The following is a 20,176-nucleotide window of genomic DNA, read 5'->3' as shown; positions in this document are numbered from 1 at the left end:
AGAAAGTTAGGGCTTGCCCATTTCAGTCTAAGTGCCCTTTTAACGGTGTGATAATTACTGCCAAACAACTCGTCTGGCACTGAAAATTTACTTTTACAAGTGTGGAGTCTCATTCCTTCAGATTTTAATTATTGTTGGAGATCTTAAAAAATTAAAAACTTTAAATAAAACACTTTTTTTTCTCTTAATCCCATCTTTCTTTCCCACTCTTTATTTTGCTTTCTGTACATGAGTTGGCATTGAATTAACTATTCTAACTTATACTTCCTGGCACAGACTCTGAGTGGCTCAGTAAGGATTCTTCAATCTGATTGGTTAAGAAGATATACAGTTGCTTGCCTTGTTCACATGTTGGGGTATGCTTTACAGGCACTAATGGTCCTCCAGAACCTCTCCCAAGTGGCCATTGTTCACGAGATCAGATAATTCAGCACAGATTAAGTGATCAATTAGTAGTATTTTCTATTATCTAGTGTATGTAATAATTAAATGATTTCCAGGATGAATAAAATATACACGTTCAGTTTAGGTTAAAAAATACATACCCAAAAATCTCTTCATGCTCTTTTCAAAGTCCTCAACGACTTCTTCAAATAGTTTGATGACAGTTATCTCTCTCATCTTTCCTTCTCTCAGTGAGAGAGGTATCAGCGTCAGAATAGAGTCCAGCCACTGCTTCTGTATTGGTACCACAGGGCTACTCTCCACACATTGTTTCATGAACAGGTAGTTTAACTGAAATTGCATAGAACTCATTAGGAGATGTACTTCAGACAAACACCAAGCTTCGAGAATAATTGCTATTTCTTCATTCTTCAGTTACAAACTGTAAAATAATGCCCTCTCATATTCCATCACAGTAATCCCAAAACTGTAATTTCATTTGTTTTAATTTTGCATTTATGTTTGATATATACAACTCATGTTAATAGCAGGGAGGGAGAGAGAATAGTGCAAAAACAATTAATTATTGTCAAAATCACAAGTGTTCACAAGACTACCCAAGGAATCATACGCACGTTATTTCATGGTTCCAGTCCTACCTGTCACAATTTAGACACTACATTGTCACCCTCCCGTGCCCACGTCATCACGTTTGGTATACCCTAGCTTTCCTTGGCTGCATGCTCTTCATCATTTACATGGAAGCAGGAACATCAGCTTTCACACTAATGACATTCAACTCTACCTCTCCACCTCCTTCACTGACCCATAGAATTGTTGCCACTCTGCCACCTGGCATGAAGATTCGGACAAGTTAAAAATTCCTCCTGATAAATATCAACAAAACCAAAGCCAAACCTTGAGCTCCCATAGACACCTATGTGTCTTCAGCCTTGACACCATTAACCTCCTGAACTGCCACCTCAGCCTAAACCCAGAGATGTTTAATCAAGGTTTCTTGGTCAACCCTGAGTTCAACTTCTTTCCTTCAAAATGTTGCCTGTCTCTGCCATTACCTCTCCTCCGCTACTTGAGGCTAGACTTCTTCAACTCTCTCCTTGCTGGCGTTCCCATGTCCAGCATCCGTTTCTCCTCTGACACTGTCCTACTTTCCATTTCCTATTCCCTTCACTCCACAGTCAATGAGCAGTCTTTCAGCCACTATGCTCACATTTTCTGGAACTCCTTCCTTCAGCATCTCCACTTTGTCACTTCCTCCCTGCCTTCAAAAGCCTCCAAAAGAATATTATTTTCAACTGTGCTTTCACCCCTCCACATACTTTTCCTTTTTCCCCCTTCTGCTTTGTATCCACTGCCCTGTAAAGTTCTCCGAGACATATCTCTGTACGTGAGGAGTACTATAGAATTGTAAGTTGTTGTTTTGATACATTAGCTTCTTAGGACATGATAGTAAGTTAAAGCTTTGTTACCCCCACACCAATTATTCTCTACATTATTTTTGAATATTTCCAAAGCAGCATTTCAACTCATGAATTACATAAGACAGAAAATGATGCATGAACATTAGGGTGAGATTTTTGTTGTTGCTTTTATTCATTTCTAGGAGAATAGCACTTCTCTGCTGTTATGATTGTTCATTTAAATAAAGTGGCAGTGGGGGGGTGGTTGGGATTGAGCAGGCTGCTTTGGTAAAGTCACTTACATAGAAACATAGAAGATATTAACTCTGATGATGCGGAATCTGTATGGGTAGAACTGAGAAATATCAAGGGGCAGAAAACGTTAGTGGGAGTGGTATACAGACCTCCAAACAGTAATACGGAGGTTGGGGATGGCATTAAAAGGGAAATTAGAGAAGCATGCAGTAAGGGCACAGCAGTCATCATGGGTGACTTTAATTTACATATAGATTGGGCTAACCAAATTAGTAAAAATACTGTGGAGGAGGAATTCCTGGAATGTTTACGGGATGGTTTTCTGGAACAATATGTCAAGGAACCAACCAGAGATCAGGCCATCTTAGACTGGGTATTATGTAATGAGAGAGGATTAATTAGCAATATTGTTGTACGAGACCCCTTGGGTCAGAGCGATCATAATATGATAGAATTCTTCATTACGATGGAGAGTGAAGTAGTTGACTCGGAGACTAGGGTCCTGAATTTAAATAAAGGAAACTACGATGGTGTGAGGCGCGAATTGGGTAGGATTGATTGGGGAATGTCACTCAAAGGGTTGACAATGGACAGGCAATGGCAAACATTCAAAGACAGCATGGATGAACTACAGAAGTTGTTCATCCCAATTTGGGATAAGAATAAAACAAAAAGGGTGACTCAACCGTGGCTAACAAGGGTAATTAGGGATAGCATAAGATCCAAGGAGAGGGCATATAAATTGGCCAGTAAAAACAGTAACCCTGAGGATTGGGAGCAGTTTACGATTCAACAAAGGAGGACAAAGGGATTAATTAAGAAGGGGAAAATAGAATATGAAAGTAAGCTTGCAAAGAACATAAAAACTGACTGTAAGAGCTTTTATAGATATGTGAAGAGAAAAAGATTAGTGAAATCAAGTGTAGCTCCCTTGCAGTCAGAAGCAGGGGAAATGTCAGAATTTTATAAGTTTCGATGAGATCCCCTCTCATTCTTCTAAACTCCAGCGAGTATAAGCCCAATCGACCCAATCTCTCCTCATACGTCATTCCTGCCATCCCAGGGATCAGCCTTGTGAATCTTCGCTGAACTCCTTCCATGGCAAGAACATCCTTCCTCAGATAAGGCGATAAAAACTGCACACAGTACTCAAGGTGTGGTCTCACCAAGGCCCTGTAGAACTGCAGCAGGACATCCTTGCTCCTGTACTCAAACCCTTTCACTATGAAGGCCAACATACCATTTGTCTTCTTCACCGCCTGCTGCACCTGCATGCTTACCTTCAGCGACTGGTGCACAAGGACACCCAGGTCTCGTTGCACTTCCCCTTCTCCCAATCTATTGCCATTCAGATAATAGTCTGCCTTTCTGTTTTTGACACCAAAGTGGATAACCTCGCATTTATCCACATTATATTGCATCTGCCATGCTTCTGCCCAATCACCCAACCTGTCCAAATCATCCTGGAGTTTCTCGGTATCCTCCTCGCAGCACACACGCCCACCCAGCTTTGTGTCGTCTGCAAACTTGGAGATATTACATCTAGTTCCCTTATCTAGATCATTAATGTATATTGTGAATAGCTGGGGTCCAAGGACCGATCCCTGCGGTACCCCACTAGTCACTGCCTGCCACTCGGAAAAAGACCCGTTAATTCCTACTCTCTGCTTTCTGTCCGCCAACCAGTTCTCTATCCAAGTCAATACCTTGCCCCCAATCCCATGTGCCTTAACTTTACACGCTAATCTCTTATGCGGGACCTTATCAAAAGCCTTTTGAAAGTCCAAATACACCACATCTACTGGTTCTCCCTTATCTATTTTCCCAGTTACACCCTCAAAAAATTCCCTGAAAGTGATAAGGGGATCATAAAATGCAAGACAACACAGGGTGGTGGTACCATAGCTAGACAAAATGAAGCCAAAATGTCATAAAATGTCCGTAAAGAAACATAACAGAACATTCCTCAGAAAGATAAGAGAAAGGCCTCGTCAGCCAGGCAGAAAGGGGGCAGTGAGAAGTGTCTTCCCGCACCACACTTGGATTATAGATGATTGACACTAGATAGATCACAGCTCACCAAAATAACTATAACTATAAGAATAGAGGGCTGAGAGAGGGAATCAGACAGCGAGGGGCGAAGGCTTCTTCGAGGTGGAAATCAATGCTGGCTCAGGCCTAACACCATGACTAAGTTTAGCCTCTGAGGTGGATCAATGCTGGCTTATGCCTAACACCTCCAACAGCCCGGGGGACGAATCAACAGAAGTGACTGATGCGCTGACTGCAGAGACTTGCTGACCCAAGATCTCCACGCTGCCTCATCAGACATCCAACCAACCATCCGTCCGGTCGTGGTGTTCCACTTCGGGAGTCGTAGATCGCTTTCTACTGTCACGGGTTGTATGTCTATTATACTCAGCTTAAACCATATGTAATATCAGATTATGCTTTAAAACTGTAGCTCTTTAATAAAAGCCTTACAACTTCTAAAGCCCTGTTGGGTAATCTGTGTGTGAGCCTGTGATCCTAATCTTACACTAGTCAGCGATTTTTATTGGACAACGCTGAACTAGATATCATTGTTTTAATCTTTGGAACAAAAGCATTTAATGTAATTTTCACAACTTTATTTTGGAAGCAACCTTCGCCAATAAATCTCAGAACTTACCCTTTGCTGCTTTTGCTCGCTGTTCATCTGCAAGTGAGAGAAATATGGGATCTATATATGTCTGTCGAATAATTATTTAATACACACATACAGCACCAACAGAAATATTCAAAATCCATTAAAATAATCAATATATTTTATTGACAATTGACATTTATATCTATCCTTTTATGGCTACAGTAATTTTGTCATATTTGGCCACTATGTTCCCACAATTCTCTCATAATCAAAATGTTTTCTGGTTTTTTTTCATTTGACCTTTTTTCCATCAGTAACTAAAATTGCTAATGCCCAAAATAAGACTTTAAGCAACATTTTTTTTAAATTAAAAATACATATTTCACAAAAACATAATTAAATATAGCCATTCAATTCCTTTTGTGTCTTTTAATGCCTCAACTTCTCCCAAAAGCCTAGGTTTGGAAATGATATTTTTGCCCGGACTTGTGATGCATGTGAGCTGAATTTGCATTGTGTAGTCTGAGCAGGTGCAGTGTACCTAATTTTTCAGGTTGCAAAACTACCTTTCAATCAACTATACTGAGGAACATTTAGGCGCCTGTTTGGGGGTGGTTATTACATTATGCCCAGAAGACATTCGGGTGCACAAGCATCCGTGTTCACATTAATCCATCATATTACTTTAGATTCAGTTTAAATTAGTTAGTAAATTGATCTGGTGAATTGATCCAATTGATCTGATCTGGTGAAGTGGTCTGATCTGGTGAATTGATCTGATCTGATCTGGTCAGTTGATCTGATCTGGTCAGTTGATCTGATCTGGTCAGTTGATCTGATCTGGTCAATTGAAGCCAATTAAAAAGCAAGACCAAAAGCATTAAATCAGCCAGTTGAAGAATGGGTCATTTTCTGGCAATTCAACTCCTCTTTGTGATGCTGGAGAATGTCCTGTTCTAGTCACGAATAGATTACGATGCATGATTACGCTGATTCGTGTGAGATTTTATGTTCGGGCTTATGCTAATGAGTCTGCACAGAAACTTGAGCGCAACTTCACCTCAGCAAAACCGTCGCAGTGTTCAGCGCATTCTGGGTGTATTTTGCCACTTGCACCCCTAGAGGAAACTCTATGCATTGTATTTTATTTTCTAGCAGTCTTTGCTCAAATGTTTTTCAAAATTATTTGTCAAAGCTAGGAAACAAATAAAGCTTTACAGAGATAAAATTCATACTGTGTGCTTTTATTGAAAAAAAGACTGAGAGAGAGAGTTGGGGAGAGAGAGAAATAAAAATGTTCAGAATACTCACCTTCGGTGTTATATAAGTTCTTTAGAAAGAGAAAGAGAGTGAAAGAGTGCATCTTTCTTCATTTACTGTTACTTCAATTTTCAAAAAAAGTTGAATTTTGAAGCAACTAATCTGTGTTTTGCTGACAAAAAATGTCAATGTGAATTGCTTACAACTGCAACACAGAGATTCTAATTTCTAACACCAAAAGACAGAGGGTCAGTGGGAAAGGCACAAATAAAGAGAAAGGCAGCTTCTTTCTTTGTTCTAATTTTATTTTAAGAAGCATGTTGAATTTTGAAAGAAAACAAAGCCTTTTGAGGGAAATGGGAAAATAGAATAGGAGGGAAAGGGGAAGAGGAAAACAGAGTGTGAGGGTGTCTCTAACACCTTACCACCAACCCTTGAGGCGAGTGAGGGAGAGAGAATGGAGGGTTAAAGGTGAGATGAACGATAGCAGAGCAAGGGGGAGGGGAGGATAAAGGTTTTTAGTGGGTGGTTCAGTGGGGAAGAGGTAGAGGTAGTGATGACAGTGAGGGAATGGGAGGAAGAGGAGGGAGCAGTGGGAAGCATTAGTGCTTGGGCTGCTGAGGGCTACAGTTACCCAGCAACCCCACCCTGCAACCATTGGTGGCTGTATTCCCTGACACACAATGCTATACCACCTACCAACACAAAGACAGCAGAGGACTGGTGCAATAAAATAGGAGATAAGAAAGAGAGAGAGAGAAAGAAAGAGAGAAAGAAAGAGAGAGAAAGAAAGAACGAGAGAGAGAGAGAAAGAAAGCAAGAAAAAGAAAGAGAGAAAGAGAAAGAGAGAGAGAAAGAAAGAAATAAAGAGAGAAAGGGAGAAAGAGAGAAAGGAGTAAAGAGAGAAAGAGAGAGAGAGAAAGAAAGAAACTTTTGACGTGTAGTTACTGTTGCAATGTAGGAAACGTGGCAGCCAATTTGAGCACAGTATTAAACTAGTATTAAATGAAACATCTTACATCTGCATGCACTTCCTGGCAACTTTCTCCATGATACGTTCTGATTTCCACAATTATGATGGAAACTGCTTATGGAAATTTGTCACACTATAATTACCCCTCACCCAGTAGAGATATTGCAGTAATTACCACTGCTGGAAGGCTGTAATTAGAGTGTGCAAAGTTTACATGGGCAGTTTCCATTATAAATACAGCGACAGAAATTTATAATGGAAATATAAAAATAAGCACAGAATACATGACTGTAAAATGGGGACTGAATTGAATCCGCATGCACTGCTCCAATTATCCCCTGGCCTCTAATCCGCTTTCACATGAAGACTACACTTGGTCTTCACTTTTCATGTGCAACATCATGGGAGGTCAACTAGTATAATATATTAAAAATCTTGCATCCGAGAGCACTTCCATTATAAATTTCTATGTCCACATTTATAATGGAAGTGCGTTTGGACTTGATATTTTTTGATTATTTGTCATACTGTAATTACACTCACTCACCAACGGTGGAACAATTGTGCCCCAATTTCACATTTCCCAGCTCCTCAACCTGTACTGCAGAGAAACTCCTATGCTTCGGCTATCAGCTTTACTTCTGCGCTTCAATAAATTATTCGTTTTGCTATTTAACTATAAATAATAATATAAAATCTGTGTATTATATAAAAATATATACTGAATGTATGACCTTAATATGGGGACTGATTTTTGTCTACATACCCTGGTTGAATTATAAGAACATAAGAAATAAGAGCAGGAGTAGGCCATTCGGCCCCTCAAGCCTGCTCCGCCATTCAATGAGATCATGGCTGATCTTCTACCTCAACTCCACTTTCCTGTACTATCCCCATAATTATATACTGCCTTCGTAAATTTACTTATTTCAGTGTTTGCCACGAAGTATGAGGATTTAATTGAGTGGGAAATACTAAGGTAGAGATTCGGGGTGGATGAAGAAAATCATAAAACTTAGAAATGTCTCATCAATTTGCTATGAATGAATTGGCGGCTGCGTTTCCCGACAATGTAACAGTGACTACACTTTTTTTTTTAAACAACATTAACTGTGAAGTACTTTGGGATAATGTGAGGTTATGTAAGGCACTATATGAATGCAAGTTCTTTCTTTGTTTATATTCAGAATTAATAAACAGAATTACTTGCTAATAGAATTGCTTGTGTGAGTGCCACTATACTCATATTGCCATGTACCATATTTTGTAATTTGGCTTTTTGAACACTTTTATCAAAAGACAATAAACACTCACTGTAGAAGGCAGCTGAGGCTCAGGAGGAATGGGATCCTGTTTCTCAAGTTCATGCACTGTTTCTTCATAAACCCTACGTGCATCATCAATCCTATAAATAATAGCAAATTAAAAAATTAAGCCTCAGATGATTGAATCTTCTTTGTACCTTGTAGGTGCATATATAAGTTTAATCAAATTAGAGAGTCATTTATAATAAACAATGCAAAAGACATTGGCAACAGATGAGGTGTAGGCTTGTCACTATTAATACAGCATTACAATCCACTATTCTCCACATATTAAGTTTCTAGTCAGGAAGAGGCACTGAGTGGAAGCTATGGACTTCCCTACAGGGTGAAAAGAAAAAGCAAGGTGCATGGGGAAAATAATATATAAAAAAATAACTATAAATATAAATATATATAAGATAGATAGACAGACAGACAGACAGAAACATCATCCATGCTCGCTGCTGTATGCTCCTACCCCTAGGCCATGACTCACTGTGCTCACTGATCTGCTTGACAACAGACCTGATAACACTAAAGAGATCTGTAAAGCTTTGGTGATGCTTTGTCTAATTCAATCTGCCAGCATTTGGAAACCAAACAACAGTGCAGTTGACTAAAGAAGGCCAAGGTTTCCACCTTTGAAGTTTCCACATGCTCCAGGTTGGAGTGCAGTGCACTGAATGTGTCATCATCTCTGTAAAGATGTAAACTGTGAACTCCTCTACTGTAGCCTTTGGCAGTTCTAGATTAATGGCCAGTGTCCACTGACTGTATCATACTTAAGTGCTCGTCCTCATACTTAAGACAAGGCCCAGGAGCGAGGACGAGGCCCAGGAGTGAGGATGAGCCCAGCAGCGAGGTCGAGGCCCAGGAGTGGCGCAGCATGGATCAGCAGAGAGGACCTGCAGGAAGGAGGGAGGAGGGCTGTGGTGTATGTAACCTGTTCCACCTTAAGAGAACTACCTTAAGAGATGTACTACTTTCTCTTGGCTGCTGTATACCGTAATACCGGTGGTGACCACACCGGTATATAAACGTTGTGTAGTGATTTGCTGGGCAGTTCAGCCCTGACCTCCGAATAGTAAAGACCTGTTAAAGTTATTCTTGTTGTCTGTGTCCAGTGATTTATAATAAGCATAACTGGGACACACAGACTCAACAGTGGTGACGAGTCCGATCTTACCCTGCGGCAGTTTTACATCCAAGGCAGCTTCATCCTCAGAACGGGCGTCGAGAAGAGGCATCCGGCCTCATCATCCTGCTGAGCACCACATCGCACGGGACACATCGAGAACCCGGGAAAAAGAAAAATTCTGACCACGAAGCCCTCCATCAGCGACAGGCAGTGATCATCCCTTCTACCACGGTGGTGGGTAAGCCGATCAGCGACACGAGCAGAAAGTCGGCCGCGTTGGCTGTGGAGTAGGGGAGGGAAAACGGAGGAAAAAGGGCGGAGAACTTGACCGCGGCCGGTGAAAAGGGCCGGGCTGCAATCGGGGCCGAGAAGCGCAGCGACTGGGGCAGCGTTAAGGCCACGAGAACCGCGGAGAACTCAACCGCAGCTGGTGTAAAGGACCGGCCTGCAAACGGGGCTGAGAGGCGCAACAGCAGGGGAAGCGTGAATGCCCACGGGAACCGCGGGGGAGCAAAAAGCAGCGTCGGGGAACTGAGAACCGCTGGGGAGGCGAGAACGGCAGTAGCACAGCAATCGCCATTGCAGCCAGCGGGTGAAGAAGGCAAACGCGGGAAGCCGCCATTGTAGTCGGCGGGGGAAGAAGACGAGCGCGGGAAAAACCGCCAAGCGCGGGAAGCCACCATTTTAGTAGGCGGGGGAAGAAGACAAGCGCGGGAAGCCGCCATTTTGGGAAAAAGAAAATTTAAAGAAACTTGCAAGGATGCCTAAACATGGTAACATCAATGCTTTTGATAGCGATGTCGAAGATTGGGCCACGTATGTAGAACGCATGGAAGTTTATTGTAAAGCAAATGAGGTACCAGATGATAAGAAAGCACTAACCTTATTAAACTCAATGGGTGCGAAGACGTACGGGCTATTGAAGCACCTTGTATCACCAGATAAACCGGCGGATCAGACTTTCGCGAATATTGTTACTGTCCTGAAAAATCATTTAAACCCCACGCCGCTGCTGATAGCGGAACGATTTAAATTTGACAGAAGAACGCAGCTGAAAGAAGAAAGCAACGCTGAATTCTTAATTGAACTGCGTAAGCTATCAAAGTACTGTCAGTTTGGAACAGGACTAGCAGATGCGCTGAGAGATAAATTTGTGTGTGGATTGTTAAAAGAAGGAACACAAAAGCGACTGCTAGAGGAAAATGATCTTACGCTTGATAAAGCTGTCACTATTGCAGCATCGCATGAAGCCGCAGCGAGAGGCACTGCGGAAATGCAGCTAAGGTCATCGGAACTCAGCACCAATCAAATGGCCTTGGGTGCAGTAAAGTGTTATCGTTGTGGAAAGACAACGCATGATCAGAACCAGTGCTGGTTCAAAAATCAGGAATGCAGAAAATGTGGCAGGCTTGGTCACATAGCTAAAGTATGCTGGTCAGGAAAGAAGACCAGCAACAAAAAGTCACCGTAGGAAAAGTGCAGAAAGGTACACAAGGTGACAGAGAACAGTTCGGATGAACAGAAGTCAGATTCAGACTCCAGCAGTAAGGAACTGGGTTGTCTAAGAGTACACAATGTGGGTAATGAAGCAGACCTCCAAACTATCTGGGTCACACTTCAGATAGCAGGAGTCCAAGTGAAGATGGAATTGGACACTGGATCGGCATTGACGGTCATGAATAAGCAAGATTACAAAAGGTTATTCCCACATATTCCCCTACGGGATACGGAGATTGTATTGAAAACATACACGGGGCAAAGAGTATACCCCATCGGAAAGATAAAGGTAAAGGTGGTCCACAAGGGCAAAGAAAGCCGAGGAATGGACTTATATGTGCTACCTGAGGGAGGTCCACCACTACTGGGACGGGAGTGGATCAGGAGAATAAATATGGACTGGCATTCCTTAAAAGCACTAACGGTAGATTCCGGTAAAAAAGATGTCAAACCTAAACGATTGTCCAGAATATTGGACGATGCTAAAGAGGTGTTCCAACAGGGACTGGGAACACTGAGAGGAATTACGGCAACCATCAAGGTTGAAGAACATGCAAACCCGAAATTTTTCAAAGCCAGACCGGTACCTTATGCGATATGACCTGCTGTGGAAGCTGAGCTGGAAGGGCTAGAACGTTCAGGAGTACTGTCTAAGGTGGACTGGAGTGAGTGGGCCACGCCCATTGTTCCCGTCATGAAGCATTCATCGAGCAACAAGCCGGGGGAACCGGGGAAGGTTCACATCTGTGGAGATTTCAAGATCACTGTTAATCCGGTGCTTCACACGGTGCACTATCCGTTTCCGCGGATTGAGGATATCTTCGCTTCGTTGTCTGGCGGGAAACACTTCACCAAGATAGACCTGGCGCAGGCATACTTACAGATGGAAGTTGAGGAAGAGTCACGCCAGTATCTCACGATCAACACACATAGAGGCTTGTATCGGTATAATAGACTGGTTTTTGGAGTGGCATCGGCTCCAGCAATTTGGCAGAGGGCCATGGAGCAGGTATTACAGGGAATTCCAGGCACACAATGTTACCTGGATGATATTCTGATTACAGGAGATGATGATGAGGAACATCTTGCAAATTTGGAACTGGTGCTCACCAGATTGAAAGAATATGGACTTCGAGTTAATCGCCAGAAATGTGAGTTCTTTCAGAAGCGGATCTCGTACTGTGGTCATGTCATTGACCAGGAGGGGCTTCATAAGTCTCCTGACAAGATCGAAGCTGTTGTGAAGGCTCCCGCTCCGGATAATGTATCCCAGTTGAGGTCGTTCCTAGGGTTGATTAACTATTACCATAAGTTTCTGCCAAATTTATCCACGGTGCTGCACCCGCTGAACGCTCTTTTGCAGAAGGGAGTACCATGGAAGTGGAGCGAGGACTGTAAGAGGGCCTTTCACAAAAGCAAGGCATTGATCACCTCAGAGGAAGTGTTGGCTCACTTCAACCCAACGCTGCCTATTCGTTTGGCTTGTGATGCTTCTCCATATGGTATTGGGGCAGTACTCTCACACAAGTTGCCAAATGGCTTGGAGAGGCCAGTCGCGTTCGCATCCAGATCATTGACCTCCGCTGAGCGCAACTATGCTCAGATAGATAGGGAGGCTCTCAGCCTTGTGTGGGGAGTAAAGAAGTTTAATCATTACCTGCAGGGCCAAAAGTTTACGCTACTGACAGACCACCAGCCGTTGGTGTCCATTTTTAACCCTAAGAAGGGTGTTTCGGTGATGACAGCACAGAGGCTCCAGAGATGGTCCCTTTTCCTAGGGGCACATCAATATCAGATTGAATTCAAAGGTACAAAGCAGCATGGTAATGCTGATGGGCTGTCGCGCCTGCCACTACCTACAGCGGAGGAGGCACCGACGGTTGACCCTGTTGAGTTATTTCACTCGACCATCATCGAATGTTTACCAGTCACCAATGCAAGTATTGAAAGAGAAACCAGGAATGACCCGACACTGTCCCGGGTCTACGAATTGACAGTGAAGGGATGGCCAGCACATGGTGATCCACTGTTACCGGCATTCTCAGCAAGACGAGAACAGCTGTCCGTCTGTCAAGGAACATTGATGTATGGAACAAGGGTGATTATTCCTCCTAAGTTAAGAGAGAGAGTTCTAAAGGAACTGCATGAAGGTCATCTGGGGGGAGTCAAGATGAAAAGCCTTGCTAGGGCTTATGTGTGGTGGCCAGGTATCGACCAACAGATAGAGGATCTGACGAAAAGCTGCTCAGGGTGCCAAAAAGTTCAAAATGCACCTCCGATTGCACCGCTGCATCCATGGGAATGGCCTTCAACCCCATGGCAACGTGTACATATTGACTTTGCTGGTCCATTCATGGACTCCATGTTTTTAATTGCAGTGGACGCACATTCTAAATGGCCAGAAGTGATTAAGATGACTACCACTACCTCGGAAAAGACGATCGCGGTGCTAAGAACGACATGGCTGCAGGGTGACCATGACTGGGAATTAAACATACCAGGTTATTTAACAATCAGGAAGGACAGGCAGGAAGGGAGAGGAGGTGGGGTGGCTATGTTAATAAAGGAAGGAATCACTATAATACAGAGAAATGATATTGGGTCAAAGGAGCAGGATAGTGAAACAGTTTGGGTGGAGGTAAGGAATAATAAGGGGAAAAAAACACTAGTGGGTGTAGTCTATAGGCCTCCGAACAGTTGCAACTCTGTTGGACGGAGTATTAATCAGGAAATAGTTGAGGCTTGTAATAAGGGAACAGCTATAATTATGGGGGATTTTAATTATCATATTAACTGGACAAATCAAATTGGGCAGAGCAGCCTTGAGGAAGAGTTCATTGAGTGTATTAGGGATGGGTTTCTTGAGCAGTATGTAACTGAACCGACCAGGGGGCAAGCAACCTTAGATTTGGTCCTGTGTAATGAGACAGGATTAATTAAAAATGTCCTAGTAAAGGATCCCCTTGGAATGAGTGACCATAACATGGTTGAGTTCCATATTCAATTAGAGGGTGAGAAGGTTGGATCTCAAACAAGCGTGCTGAGCTTGAATAAAGGAGACTATGAAGGTATGAGAGCGGAATTAATGAGAGTGGACTGGGAAAATAGATTAAAGGGTAAGACGGTACATGACCAGTGGTGTACATTTAAGGAGTTATTTTACAACTTCCAAGAAAAATATATTCCACTGAGGAAAAAAGGGTGTAAAAGAAAAGATAGCCATCCGTGGCTAAGTAAAGTAATTAAGGATAGTATCCGACTAAAAACAAGGGCATATAAGGTAGCCAAATCTAGTGGGAGGATGGAAGATTGGGAAGTCTTTAAAAGACAGCAAAAAATAACAAAAAGATTGATTAAGAAAGGGAAGATAGATTATGAAAGTAAATTAGCAAAAATATAAAAACAGACAGTAAAAGTTTCTATAGTTATATAAAAAGAAAAAGGGTGGCTAAAGTAAATGTTGGTCCCTTAGAGGATGAGACCGGGAAATTAATGGTGGGAAACATGGAGATGGCAAAAACACTGAACAATTATTTTGTATCAGTCTTTACAGTAGAGGACACTAAGAATATCCCAACACTGGACAAACAGGGGGCTCGAGGGGGGGAGGAACTAAATACAATTAAAATCACTAAGGAAGTGGTACTTGGTAAAATAATGGGACTCAAGGCGGATAAATCCCCTGGACCTGATGGCTTGCATCCCAGGGTCTTGAGGGAAGTAGCGGTAGGGATTGTGGATGCATTGGTAATAATTTTCCAAAACTCACTGGACTCAGCAAAGGTCCCGGCAGATTGGAAAACTGCTAATGTAACACCATTATTTAAAAAGGGTAGTAGGCAGAAGGCTGGAAACTATAGACCTGTTAGCCTAACATCTGTGGTTGGTAAAATGTTAGAGTCCATTATTAAGGAGACAGTAACGGGACATTTGGATAAACACAATTTAATAGGGCAAACTCAGCATGGTTTCATGAAGGGGAAGTCATGTTTAACAAATTTGCTTGAGTTTTTTGAGGAAGTAACATACAGGGTGGATAAAGGGGAACCAGTGGACGTAGTGTATTTAGACTTCCAAAAGGCATTTGACAAGGTGCCACACAAAAGATTATTGCTCAAGATAAAAAAATCACGGGATTGGGGGTAATATTCTGGCATGGGTGGAGGATTGGCTATCTAACAGAAGGCAGAGAGTTGGGATAAATGGTTCGTTCTCAGATTGGCAACCAGTAACTAGTGGTGTTCCGCAGGGGTCAGTGCTGGGTCCCCAACTCTTTACAATCTATATTAACGATTTGGAGGAGGGGACCGAGTGTAACATATCAAAGTTTGCAGATGATACAAAGATGGGACGGAAAGTAGTGAGTGAGGAGGACATAAAAAACCTGCAAAGGGACATAGACAGGCTAAGTAAGTGGGCAGAGATTTGGCAGATGGAATACAATACTGGAAAGTGTGAAGTTATGCACTTTGGCAGGAAAAATCATAGAGCAAGTTATTATCTTAATGGCAAGAAACTGGAAAGTACTGTAGTACAAAGGGATCTGGGGGTCCTGGTGCACGAAACTCAAAAAGTTAGTATGCAGGTGCAGCAAGTGATCAAGAAGGCCAATGGAATGTTGGCTTTTATTGCTAGGGGGTTGGAATATAAAAACAGGGAGGTATTGCTGCAGTTGTACAAGGTATTGGTGAGGCCGCACCTGGAATACTGCATACAGTTTTGGTGTCCATACTTAAGAAAAGACATACTTGCTCTCGAGTCAGTACAAAGAAGGTTCACTCGGTTAATCCCGGGGATGAGGGGGTGGTCATATGAGGAGAGGTTGAGTAGATTGGGACTCTACTCATTGGAGTTCAGAAGAATGAGAGGCGATCTTATTGAAACATATAAGATTGTGAAGGGGCTTGATCGGGTGGATGCGGTGAGGATGTTCCCAATGATGGGTGAAACTAGAACTAGGGGGCATAATCTTAAAATAAGGGGCTGCTCATTCAAAACTGAGATGAGGAGAAACTTCTTCACTCAGAGGGTGGTAGGTTTGTGGAATTTGCTGCCCCAGAAAGCTGTGGAAGCTACATCATTAAATAAATTTAAAACAGAAATAGATAGTTTCCTAGAAGTAAAGGGAATAAAGGGTTACGGGGAGCGGGCAGGAAATTGGACATGAGTCTGGGTTCGGAATGGTCATGGCCCTGTGGGTAGTGGAGCGGGCCCAGGGGCCGTGTAGCCTTGTTCTGCTCCTACTGTGTTCTAATTCTGTTAGATTTCAGGAGATGGTTTTATTCCTGTTCCTGGCTGGGGTGGAGATCGCCTTTACAGAAGGTAAGTACTGTAGAAAATATAGGGACAGAGTGATCTCCTGGAAGAATTTCGATCGCCTAGATGGGTCGGAGAGGAATTTCCCAGATTTTTTTCTCCCAAATTGGCCATTGGGTCTTTATCTGGTTTTTCGCCTCTCCCGGGAGATCACATGGGTTCGGGTGGATGCAGAGTGATAGAAGATTTGAGGTTAGGATCAGATCAGCCATGATCTTATTGAATGGTGGAGCAGGCTCGAGGGGCCGATTGGCCTACTCCTGCTCCTATTTCTTATGTTCTTATTTGCAAGAAATGGATTGCCAGAACAAATATGTTCAGACAACGGACCGCAGTTCATGTCAGAAGAATTCCAGAAATTCATGAAGAAGAATGGGGTGAAACATTATACCTCTGCCCCATATCATCCGGCTACAAACGGGTTGGCCGAGAGATTTGTACAAACGTTCAAAAAAGCAATAAAGGCCATGAGCGAAGATCAGATTCCACTACAACACAAGGTGGACAATTTCCTACTGGCATATCGAAACGCCACTCATGCAGTGACAAACCAAAGTCCTGCCATGATGTTCTATAACAGGAGGTTGTGGTCCAGGTTGGACTTGTTAAAACCAAATGTGTGGAGGGAAGTCGAAAACAAACAGTTCCAGCATATAAATAACAAGACCACTCGGAGTTTCGAAATAGGACAACCAGTGTTAGCCCGGGACCATAAAAATGAGAAATGGCAATCTGGAACAATTCGGGCCAGACAAGGACCCCTGATGTACACGGTAGATATTGGTGAAAATGTAATACGACGTCATGCTGACCAACTGGTAGAATCGAGAACAAGGGTCGAACCCATGGTTACGGCAGAGGCAACCGTGGAAGAAGTTAGTGAACCTGAAGCATCTACCTCAGAAGTGAATGTACCTGATGATGATGTCCAATCCATAAGAGATCAACTAGATGAGTCACCCCAGCAACGAGAATCAGAGACCCCTGAAAGGCGTTATCCAACTCGGATCAGGAGGCCTCCTCAGAGACTGAATCTTTGAACTGTTTTGCATGAAGTTGTATATATATGTTATTATGTTATGTTAAATGGGGATATACACTGTTAAGCTAAAAAGGGAGGATTGTGGTGTACGTAACCTGTTCCACCTTAAGAGAACTACCTTAAGAGATGTACTACTTTCTCTTGGTTGCTGTATACTGTAATACCGGTGGTGACCACACCGATATATAAACGTTGTGTAGTGATTTGCTGGGCAGTTCAGCCCTGACCTCCGAATAGTAAAGACCTGTTAAAGTTATTCTTGTTGTCTGTGTCCAGTGATTTATAATAAGCATAACTGGGACACACAGACTCAACAAGGACAGTAGGTGCATGTTTGTTTGTGTGTGTGTGCTAGGCCGATGTAGCAGAGCCTGGTCGCCAATCGTTTTGGATCCCCTTGCCATTGGACCAAGACCTTGCTCTGTCAAGCCTGTGTGGTAGCTTGTGTGCAACGGCCACCCCACGTTAAAAGAATTCACGCACAGGCATCTTCCACCCTTTAAAATGAAGTTCGGGACCTGGAACGTCAGGACCCTCATGGACAACCCCAACAGCGACAGAACCCCACCTGTGACAGAGACTGTAGGTCCCGCATTGGACTCATCAGTCACCTGAGAACTCATTTTTAGTGTGGAAGCAAGTCATCCTCGGTTCCGAGGGACTGCCTCAGAAGAAGAAGACTTAAGTGCTCAAAGAACATCCTTCTTTGTAAAGCATGCCTTATGAGGTTTGCATCCCTTGGATTCTCAGCTGAGGGAGGACTTAAGCTGGCCTTTGAGGCAGCAGGTTCCTTCTCTCCCTCACCATCACTTCCTCATGCTCATCTGTGCTTTGTGAGTGACTCAGTACACCCCTGTCACTGTAACCAAAGAAATTCCCCAAGGTGGACATTTCTGAGCTAGTGTTTGGGCTGGCAAGAGAACAGTGACACTGAATGCTGCGCAGACTTGCAAATTCTGCACAGTGGTCTGCTGAGATTGTTCCTGTTGTAAACCTGGTGAAACAAGATATATTACAGTCATTGAAACAATCAAAACAAGTTCCGTTAGAATTTAGGACACCTTCTTGTGCTAGAGTACCTGCATTGATAACAGCAAATGGATGAGTGCAAATAAGGAGAATGATAAAAATGGCACTAGTTATCGGCTTAGAGGGCATCTAACTAGCTCATCTCTCACTATTATATAGTTTCCATTTCAAGTAGCCCTCCTCCCATAGTGGTGGTTCTTGGCAGTTATGTGCTGCTTTGTCCTGCAAGAACAGAGCAGAGGTAAAAGGTTCACATTGTTAGGAGGCTATCTAGGAATAAGTCAGGGCTGTGGTACAGGTAAGAGTAGAAGCGATTACACAGACATGCATTATGCAGCGACGTTAGTAAAGAAAGAAAGCCGAGTTCAGCTTCCCAGGAAGCTTGTGAATTAAGGCAGAATTGTAGATAGCTGAAGATTTCCAAGGCCCCCTAGGCCTAAGTGGATATACATGGTAAGGATTAACATGAGTGTTAGATAATGTGAGAGGCCTGAAAGATTGCAATATGCCGTGCATACTTTGGACATACTTTTGCAGACCTTGTGAGGTCTCCAAATTTCTTTTTAACTTGCAACCATGTTCTCTCCTTGTTGCTCTCAGAGTTGATATGTGTAGCCACCTCCTGCACAGAAATCTGAACATGGCCCACCTCCAACCAAATTGGTGAATAAGAAATTCACAGTGAAGTCAATGGAAAGGAAAATCAGGTGGGGTGTATAATGGGTGTCCAATCCGCGACCGTCTGGTTTGTGCCCCTGAAGTTGAATTTTACACCGCTGACTCCTTGCTGGACTACAATGACCGTGTGTGCAGGTTGCTATGCTGTCCTTTGCCCAACTGGCCATTATTCATGTGTGAGCCTTGACAGTACAAAAACAAACTATAAATCAGCAATTCCGTTAGTCAGAAGTAATATAATTCGTGGTTGTCAGCACTAATAAGAACACTGCAATCATTATGAAACGGTCTTTTGGCAAATTAGCAGATCACATGAAGAAATTCCTGATATGATGGCAATGGAATATTGGATTTTACTTCACAAATGAGCTAAACATAAAATATCATGTAAGTGATCTTCTACCATTTGGCTTCAGTAACAGTGGGGATGAAATTCTACTTTAGTGGGAGTGCAAAACAGTAGTGGATCACTGGAAAGGAAAATCAGGCAGGGTGTATTAAGGGGGGGCCAATCAGCTACAGCCATTTTGCGTCCCCTATCAAAGTTGAATATCACTACTCATTGCATTACATAACAGGATTACTACATTACATATCACCTCAACTTCATTACATAACAGGGTTTATATGCGGCTGCTGGAGGTTGAGGAAACTATTTGGTCCTGTAGGAAACTCATTTCCAACAAATGCCACAATTTTGGAACATCCAACTTACATGATCTTGCCAAGTAGCTGTTGCTCATACTTGTGCCAACTGTATCTCATGAGTTTGCTTGTAGAAAATTCATTATTCGGCATTAACTCAGGTGTAGGGAATATAGGAGGCAGCCGAGTTCGTATGTCTTCAGGTTCAGGTGCACAGGCACGTTTTAATTTCTTTGAGGCCTTCATCTAAATTAATGGAAAAAAGAATGTCAGCAAACTTTAATTATTCCAGAAGATCACTTCAAAATGATTCCCACTATTAAAACAGAAAGGTACAAAAGTGAAACTAATAAGAAAGAAGACTTGCATTTACCAACTGAGCCACGGCTGACACAGCTGAATAGTTCAGAGTTAAAGAACATGGAGGCAAAATTCAACTCTGGCCCGGGACACAAACCGGATGGCAGTGGATCGGTTGCCCCTTATGCATCTCGCCTAATTTTCCTCTTCATTGACTTCAATGGAAAGGAAAATCGGGCAGGGTGTATAATGGGCAGCCGATCCGTTTTATGCCATCAGCAAAAATTTAAATGACCCCCTAGATG

The 20,176-nt window shown here is 42.8% G+C and overlaps 1 protein-coding gene across 1 annotated transcript in view; it reads right to left on the bottom strand.

Moving 5' to 3' along the window:
- dnah12 (dynein, axonemal, heavy chain 12) overlaps positions 1-19,972 on the bottom strand; it is a 429,714-nt gene extending 409,742 nt beyond the window's left edge. Inside the window, exons 1-4 of the mRNA XM_086001602.1 lie at positions 19,642-19,972; positions 8,237-8,327; positions 4,732-4,758; positions 546-735 (exon numbers count right to left, since the gene is read on the bottom strand). Coding sequence (XP_085857728.1) covers positions 546-735; positions 4,732-4,758; positions 8,237-8,327; positions 19,642-19,817 — 484 coding nt within the window. The 5' untranslated portion in view covers positions 19,818-19,972. The remainder of the gene's footprint in view (positions 1-545; positions 736-4,731; positions 4,759-8,236; positions 8,328-19,641) is intronic.
- Positions 19,973-20,176: the final 204 nt, after the last annotated feature.

Source organism: Somniosus microcephalus, chromosome 11 (assembly GCF_052327205.1).
Source record: "Somniosus microcephalus isolate GS21.2 chromosome 11, FLI_Smic_1.0, whole genome shotgun sequence".
NCBI classification, from domain to species: domain Eukaryota; kingdom Metazoa; phylum Chordata; class Chondrichthyes; order Squaliformes; family Somniosidae; genus Somniosus; species Somniosus microcephalus.
The sequence above is the reverse complement of the archived record's forward strand: the minus strand, read 5'-3'. Positions and strand labels throughout refer to the sequence as shown.